The following is a 9,489-nucleotide window of genomic DNA, read 5'->3' as shown; positions in this document are numbered from 1 at the left end:
GCCACCTCCAGAATTTATGGAGGTTTTTTTAAGAAATATTATATGTGATTCGTTAAATTAATGGGATTGGCTATTGAGTTCTGTGCTAGGATCACAAAATTATTTATTTATTATTTATTTATTTATTTATAGCATTCTTGTTTAAATTTAGTGCAAGATCACATGCAATGGAAGCTAATCTAAGAGGTTGATATGATGATTGAAGGATCATGCTGCTTTCTTTATCACGAGAGTTCAAATCCTTATGCTAAATTAGGACAAATAAAATCCTCGTAGATTTTCTAATTTTCATGTACAGAGCTTAAATTTGAACGGACCAAATAATTAGGTTTGGTCTTAACTAGGTTGCATGCTATGCTGTGTCAAGGTCTCCGATTTTTTATTTGATATTTAATTACTACTGAACCTAAAAATACAATCACTTTTATTTTTTTTCCATTTTAAGATAAATTTTCATTGCAAAATAAAATGATAACATGTACGTTCAACAAAATAAATTAAATAAATTAAAAATTATATATTTAAATAAGCACAAAATATATATTTCTTAAGTCTATAATCAATTTTATTATTAACATATCTTTTATTTATCTTAACGAATGTAATATTTTTAATTTGAATCATGTTAAAAATATTATATTTTATAATTGTTAAAGTAAGTTTGAAAGAAATTTCAAGATAATATGTCCATCTTTCATGTGTAGTTGAAAGTTAAAAAAAAAGTGATAAAATCATGTTTAAAATCTATATTAAAAAAAAATGATTTGAACATGAATAATTTATTATTAGTGTTGTTACTTTAATATCAGATACATAATAATTGAAAAACTAAATTATTAAAATTTAATATATATATATATATATATTATTTAAGAACTAAATCAAAATTGAAGAGTAAGTGAATATATATGGTAATTTTTTTTAGTATAAAAAAAATCAAAAAAAAAAAAGTAACAACCCCTTTACTTAAAAAAAAAAATTAAAACCAGCTATGCATTATCTACCATAACAAATGATATATCATATTCTTACCTAGTTTTCTATAGCCAAAATGACTTGAAATTGAGCAAATAAGTGAGCTTGTGTTTGTTTTCACCAAAAAAAATGTTTTTCAATCAATTTTCACGAGAAAAAACATGAGAAACACCCAACAAGCCTCAATAAACCCTTTTGATCCCTTAAAGTAGCAAAAAATTAAATGAAAATTGAAAAATCAAAACGAGATCACAAAATTTTGTAAGCTTGATTTGTTTGTTAAATAAGATGAGGATAAAAAACCACCATTATCAAACTTTTTTCATTGAATAAAAAATTTTGATACCAAACTTGATCATTTTGGTTTATGAAATTACAACAATCAAATACATTTTCTCTTTATTATAATTTTTTAGCAGGTCTCTCTTTCATTAAAAAACTGAAAATTGTTTTCATAAAAATAAATTTTAGGATCAAAATATATTTGTAAAAATTAGGGATTAGACATATATTATCTTAATGTCATACATTTCAGTCTTTTATCTTTTAATTTTATAGTTCAACCATAATTCCAAGGTTAATTTCATCCAGTTATGCTAAAAAAAGATTGAATTGAAAATTAAAAAAAAATCCAATATCGTTCTATATTTTTTTAAATAAAAATCAATCTGATTTCATTAAGATTTTAATCAATCATGAGCTAATCCACCAGATAAAATTAATATATCTGACTAGATTAACTTTCACTAAATTTAACATAAAACCTGATCTGAGCTGGATTCCAGTCTCTAGATCGACAAGGCAATATATAAAATGACTCGTCGGATAATCCCAACTATTGGGGGGGGAAGAAAAGGACGGAGGAGGAGGAGGAGGTAATGGAAGATAGTGTGACCCTATGTCTTGATTCTACTGGACAATATCCATATCTGAGCTGATTATAAAATGGATCCCTGTCTGAATACAACCTTAACGACATGATTACTTACAATAATTAAGTTAATCGCTGAGGGAGAAATGAGTCAATCATTATCAACTTAGCATAATTAACTAATCAAAGCATTATGATTCTGCTTAGATATTCTCTTGCCTTTGCAATCCACTTAAGATACGGGAGATGTCTTTGAGAAGGAAACAATAGAACTCCTTTTGTTTTATTATGGGCATGCAAATCTCGACATTGACATAATTAGCGTACCTAATCTTGTTTTTTTTAATATAATTTAATTCCCATAACTAGCCACTGTATTGTAATTAAAATCCTATTAATATAATAGATCCATTGACTCCATTGACTTGGTTATTCTAGAATTAATTTTCTCGTATCTTTTTTATTTTATAGTTTTCATGCAAGTTTTTCTGAAAACTTTTGAAACAAAAAAGTGGTTTTTAAAAATTTTCAAAACTATTTGCCAGTGTTTTACAAACTAGATCGGATTTGATACGTTAGGTAATAGGCATTAATATTTTCTAAGTTGGATTCGGGATATTCAGGGTGGGGTCGCTAGGTTGTCTAGCAAGGTCGACCGAGTTCATGAAATCTAGGGTTTGGTCGAGGCTGGGTTTCGTTGTGTTGAAATTAATATTTTTAATGTTTTTTTTTATATTGTTTATGTAAAAAGATTATTATTTTAATGTATTTTTAAATAAAAAATATTTTAAAAAACTATACTTTTGAACAGGTTTAAAAACTAAGCCAATCAAACAGCTTTTAATTGCTTAGAAAAAAAAAAAAAAGTGAAGACAGGAAGTAAAGTTAGAAATGATACTAAACAATCTCTTAAACTATCATGTTCTTACTTTAGTTAGCTCGGGCATGGATGTTCGGTTTCACAAATGAAAGAATAGTGAATGCTTTGTGTCTCCAGCTGCTCAGCTGCCCCTGTTAATGGCTGCAGCCATTTGTCCCCACAAGAGCAAATTAAAGCAACGAGAGAACACTGGAGGACCCGATCTTCTTGAAGAATTTCAAGAATGAAGATCTCTGCCTCCACGTACATCTTGTTTGTTTTTTGAACAAGTCTACAAGGTGACAACAACACAGTCACAAGATACGGCAAATCTAGAGATGATTCCATATCCATCGATGAAATGGAAAGATTTAGTCTATCAGATTGCAAAAAATTCCACAAGGAGGGAATCTTGCTTCTTGACCGTGGAAGATATCCTCGTATGCACAAGTCGTTTCAAAGATTTAAATCGATTCGTTATTTGAAAAAAAATAAATAAAAAACATGCACAGGCCATACACATGTATGTCTCCACTCGCAATTTCATGTTTTCTTCCTTCGCCACACGTCTACATCACGTTTCTTCCTTTAATTTCCACAATGGAGAACATTCAATCTTAATTTTGACTCTTTATTGTTGCTACCAATGAACATTAAAACATTTTCATCTATATACGTGACGTGCATTAGTATAACTTTGTTGTTGAATTAATGTTCAGTGGCTTGGTTTGATAATCGAGTGTTGTGTTGTTTTCATTGGGAAAAACTTCTATGCATTGAAATTGATGTATTACTAAGTTGATTGAAAATTAAATTTTATGACTTGTTTTAATTTAATTTTATCGAGTTATTTTAGTTTTACAATTTAGGTTGTGCGCGGATTTGATAGTTTAAACCGGGTTGATTCAGGTTATTTTTTGTTTTTTTAATTTTATTTTTTAAAATTAAATTTATTAAAAATTAAATTTTATAATTTATTTTAATGTGGTATAACATTAAAACATGTTATAGTATCTCTTTGATAATAACATGGTAAAATATATTTAGTATCCCTTAGATATCCATGTTTTTTCAACAAAAACATCAACAATAATATTTTTATTGCGGTGCAACTTGTGAGCATAGTCACATGGTATTTGAGATTTTATTTTAAAATGTTAAAAATACTCTTTTAAATTTTTTTTTAGATTATTTTAAAGTATTGATGTGAAAAATAATTTTTTAAAAATAAAAAAAAATATTATTTTAATATATAAAAAATACTTTAAAAAATAACATTTACCACCATAAAAAAAAAAAAAAAACTCCCAGATATCATAGAAAAGAAAGCAAGCAGATGATTTCAGCGAAGTCAACTCCTTTAGATCTTATCAAGATATCCATTTTTGTCTGGTGGCAAAGCTCTAAACACTATTATTATACGGATAGATGACCCAATCAATGTTTCTTGGACACTAACAAGATGCTTCATCCATCCAAAGTGAAAGAGATCATTATTTTTAAGAATCTGTTTGATGATACTATATTAATGGCTGTCTGTGGACCACAATTGCATGTGTTGTCTTCCCCAGCCAGAGTGATCATAAGACGCAGCAAAAGATTTGATCATAATTTTTTACCAGAAACTCTTGATCATTGGATGGGGATTTAAAATTGAGAAAAAATTATAATAAAAAAGAAAAAGAAATCTCACTACATGAAAATTAAAGGGTTAATGTTCTTTTTCCATGAAAGAAGATGAATTCGAATATTAAAGCGTGTAAACTTCAAAGGGATGACAGAAACGTTGACTGCTAAAAAAGCCAGCAAAACCCCAGCACTCTGAATATAAGCTATCTAGAAGCAAAACGAGGTGTTATGAGATCATATGAAAGGGCCAATATGTTAATAATATCTTAATATATTCTTCTTCTTTTTGTCAGATCAATATAGATTTCTGTATTGTTTTTGATTTAGAAAGGCAAACCAGTAACAATATATATATATATATATATATATATATATATATATATATATATATATATTCTTGGGCGTAATAATTTCTGATGATCTAGAAAATGGAGTGAAAGTCATAAAAATTAAGGAAGTACAGAGAGATAAGATTCTGATGCTGGCACAAAATAATAGTAGCAGCTGAATCAAGACGAAACCTAGCCGATGGTCCCATGCATGCACGTTTAGTTTGAGCCCATGAGTATCTGGCGAAGATCATAAGATGGTTCACTCAGCCAATCAAGCCCATCACTTTTCAACGAATGAATCTTTCCAAATATTTGCCTTTCTGTATCCATTTATAACTTGAAATGACAGTTTGAATGTGAACAATGGAAGAACCGGTTCCTTTCCACGGCGTGCATCTTACGGTGCGGTACAACCATATTTTTCAAAATTTTATTTTTTTAATTAATTTAATGTATTGGTATTAAAAATTAAATAATATAAAAAAATAACTTAAAAAACAATTCTCACTTTGAGAGAGAGAGAGAGAGAGAGAGAGATAAAACCTTTTTTTAAAACTAAGACTTTTCCTTAAAACTAAGACTTGAAGCATTAATTTCCTTATTTTCGTGTTCTAATTTATTGGTCCAATCAACAAGTCTTGGATTTCTATATGATGACAAGTGACGATTGCATGATATATTTAAAAATGTAGTAATGATTTTTTTTAAATATGTTTTATTTAAAAATATATTCAAATTACATATATTTTTATTTTTTTTAAAATTATTTTTGACATTAATACATCAAAACAATTAAAAAAATATAAAAATTAATTTTTTAACAAATTAAATTCTTTTAAAACGTGTTAATTAATAAATGGTGGCTAAATTACTCCAAAATTAATTAATAGTATTTATCACATGAATTTACGTGTCACGTGCTAGTCATGTGATAAATACCAACCCCCGTTTGAATGAAAAATCTAATTAATCAACCTTCAATTTTCTTCAACGTCGACGGCTATCTAACGGTCAATAAATTGGATACGGATAATTTGCTCTCTGATCAATTAATAATTTAGGAAGCCCTAGCAATAGCATATTTTAACCCTAAATTAAAAATATAAAATAATAAAATGATAAGTGGATAATTTTAAAAGATAACTAGAGATACCAAATTCATGAACCTAAAGCTATATAGAATCTTTTCTAAACGATTCAACCAGTAGATTTGCTAGTTCAACTGAGGCTAACGGATCCTATGCGTTTTCAAAGTAGATCAGCTAGCTTGCTGGATTGCAAGATTTTTTTTTTATTTGTCAAACATTACTGATGGAATATATCTATTAATTTTTTAGTATTTTTTTTTTGATAATTTTGATGATGTAATGATTAAAAAAATTATTTTTAATATATTTTTAAATAAAAAACAGTTTTAAAAAGCACTGAAAATAAAACGGAACAATCACAGCAATAAATACTTTATTTACCTTTTGTTTTTGCATTGTTCAAAATGTTCATAATTATAGGTTTTCTCAAGTCATTGCTTACGACGTAATTTGTCTCCCAATATGGACCCAGCATGATTTCTTCTGTGAAGTGGAGAATGTAGCATCTCTCTCTTTTCGTCGTGTCGTGTTCTCGATGTTTGTGCTTTCTTTTTCTTCTTTACATCTTTTTCTATAGCTACCTTTTACTTTCTCTCCTCTATATAAAGAAGCAACATTGCTGGTCATCTTTCACAGAATCAGGTCTCTGAAACAAAAGGGAAATATTTAGGTCGTTTTATACTTGAAGATGGTGCCTCATGGGTTCAGGTTCAATCCCACTGATGAAGAGCTCATCCAAGTCCTAGACAGAAAAGCTTCTGGCCAAGAAATGCCACTCCATTTCATTCTTGAAATGAATGTTTATGAACGTGAACCACAGGATCTTGAATGTGTGTAATATATATGCACTACTTACTACTCTCTTTGTTCTATTGAATGTAGGGCTCAAGATTTTTCTTTCCATTTCTCTGCAATGAAGTTAAATACATGGTTTGAACCTATAGTTTGGCTAGCTGTATTGTTTAGGGTTCAAGTTTGATAGTATCATAATATTCCATTATCTTGTCCATCCATGGCAATTTTCCATTTAACTTTTATAATCTCTACAACATTTTTTCATACAGGGAATCAATCCACGGCTTTAAGCAATGGTGAGAGATTCTACTATTGTAAGAGGGAGATAAATGATTCAAGGGAAGTGATCGGTCGAGGATGGTGGAAAGCTACAAGCCATGTCAAGAAAGTTTATGCAAATGATCATCAACTTCTTGTTGGGAACAAGAGGCCTTTGACATTCCATAGGTTCAAGGACAATGAAAGAAACCGCAATAATGCCATCAAGACTAATTGGATTATGCATGAATACAGCCTTGAATCAAGAACCACGGTACGTACTGGCTAGTGATCAATATTATCTTTTGTGTGTACAATTCCATGCTAACCAGTCTTAGTTATATGCCAAATTCTCGTGTCTGTTTCATCAATTTGTACTACTTTTATTTTGTTAGGAGTGGAGGCTTTGCAAGATTAAATATAAGGGAAAACCAAGTTTGCAAGAAGAGATAGAGAGTATTAAGAAACAACATTCATCGAGGAATGATTTCGAAGCCGGTAGCTCGACAAATGTTGGTGTGGAGCAGCACGAGGAGCAAACTTTGGTGCCTGCAGATTCAACAATGCCATTGGATCAGTATAAAGGATATGATCATCAGCAACCTCATGATCAATGGAACAATATGCAGCAGCTATCACCATCTCCATATCATCCTAATTATCTACCGGCATTGTGTACTGGTAGTGGCCACTATTATGTTAACCAGCAAGAAGAGTTAGAGCCCGCTGTTCATGAGCAGCCATTTCCTAGTCTTTGGTCTTGGACGAACTAGGTTTTTGCTGTCTCTATTTTTAGTTTCTTCTAAGCTCTCTGTTTGCTGCATATGTACAAAAAATTGTTTATTGTGTTTTTGGTCTAGCTGGGCAAGGATGTCTTGTTGACTTACTGTTTCTGGTCTAGCTAGGCAAGGATCGATGTCTTGTTGATTAATTTTCTGTTTCTGTAGTCATGGAGTACGTACTTACTATGTTATCAAGAAATATGGTTTGCGCTTAATTGGAACGATGAATATTGTTCAGTAGTTGTTGATCTTCTTCTCGTTCAATAATATATATCCACGAGCAGAACGCCCTTGACAATTGATACCTGTAGCTTCATTGTAATTTGGTGATAAAAATTATAGCCAGAGATCTAGATCGCTAGCATACCCGCCCTTGATACATACTATAGTACATTGATATTACGTTTTCTGTAAGATGGTGATCCTTTATGAATACAAGAAATGAGCATGTAAACACACATTCGTTCATGAGAGGGAAAGAAATATTATTTTGATTTTTTTTTTATGTTTATATAGATATTCTCAAATCAGTTTATATATACATCAAGAGGGGTGTTCAAAAAAACCGAAAAACCGATTAAACCGAGAAAACCGGAAAAAAAATAACCGAAAAAACCGAACCGTGAAAAAAAACCGATTAAACCGATTAAAATTTTGAAAAAACCGACCGGTTCGGTTCGGTTTCGGTTTTTTAAGTCTGGAACCGGAAAACCGAACCGAACCGGAAAAAACCGGAAAAAAAACCGAGCCAAACCGAGCCAAACGGAAAAAACCGAGCCAAACCGAAAAAACCGAGCCAAAACCAAAAAAACCGAGCCAAACAGAGCCAAAACCGAGCCAAACCGGTTTTTGCTCTAAAAAACCGAACCGAAACCGGTCGGTTTGAACCGGTTTCGGTTCGGTTTCGGATTTTTTTTTTTAAAAAAAATCAGTTTGGTTGCTTTTTTTTATAAAAACCAAACCGAACCAAACCGTGAACACCCCTAACATCAAGATTAAGTTTTATTATGAACAATCTTAAGGATTAGTAGACAGAGATCCTCCTCCCTAATGATTTACAAAAAAAAAAAAAGTTTTTGTGATGTGTTACCCATGTTAGAGAATAATATAAATTATATCTTGAAACTTCACCTAAAAATTTAAACTCTGAGGTTGAGATGATTCTTTGGCATGGTATTAGAGCCTTGATGACCAAACGGTTACGAGTTCGAATCTCACGTTTCCTATTTATTTGATAAAAATTAAGCATAAAATAGTGTCGACTTGTGCAAGTTTTAAACCCAAAAAACTTTCACTTTAGGGGGTACATTAGAGAATAATATAAATTATATCTTGAAACTTCAACTAAAAGCTTAAGCTTTTAGATTGGGATGGTTCTTTAGCAACCCACAATAAGCTTAACAAGGGTCAACAATATCGTTTTAATATTTATGCTCTTTCCAGGTTCTTAGACAAAGCATATAATTAGAAGTTATCAAGTCTACCCCAATATCTAAAACTTTTAGATTTCACTACCAGAAAATCGATAAATAGAAACGAAAATACTGAGGGAATATTTCCATCGGTAAATTTTCGAGGGATTTTACCAACGGAAATATTCTCTCGATATATACCGAGGGAATTACCATGGGAATTCATTCCGTCGTCGGTAAACTGTGACCACTGTTCATCATGTCAATTACAAAAGGAATCACCGACGGAAAATTCCATTGGTATTTTCCAGAAAGTTCCAGAACTGTTCACTTTTCAATTGCACTGTTAATTGTTGTTCTTTACGGACAAAATCATTGATGGATTGAAAAATTGTCGGTGTTATTTGGCGGTTTTCTGAAAAAATTCAATTAATTTAAAATTTTTATTTAAATATTACAGACGGAATCACCGATGGATTGAAAAATCA

At 30.5% G+C, this 9,489-nt stretch overlaps 1 protein-coding gene across 1 annotated transcript; it reads left to right on the top strand.

Annotated features, from left to right (window-relative positions):
- Positions 1-6,175: 6,175 nt before the first annotated feature.
- LOC133672291 (NAC domain-containing protein 83-like) lies at positions 6,176-7,830 on the top strand. Its single transcript, XM_062092669.1, has 3 exons — positions 6,176-6,584; positions 6,819-7,081; positions 7,203-7,830. Exons 1-3 carry the CDS (start codon positions 6,443-6,445, stop codon positions 7,578-7,580), a joined length of 783 nt encoding a protein of 260 aa, XP_061948653.1. The 5' UTR covers positions 6,176-6,442; the 3' UTR covers positions 7,581-7,830.
- The last annotated feature ends 1,659 nt before the right edge of the window (positions 7,831-9,489 follow it).

Source organism: Populus nigra, chromosome 14, assembly GCF_951802175.1.
Source record: "Populus nigra chromosome 14, ddPopNigr1.1, whole genome shotgun sequence".
NCBI classification, from domain to species: domain Eukaryota; kingdom Viridiplantae; phylum Streptophyta; class Magnoliopsida; order Malpighiales; family Salicaceae; genus Populus; species Populus nigra.
Note: the sequence above shows the minus strand (reverse complement) of the source record. Positions and strands in the feature narration are given on the sequence as shown.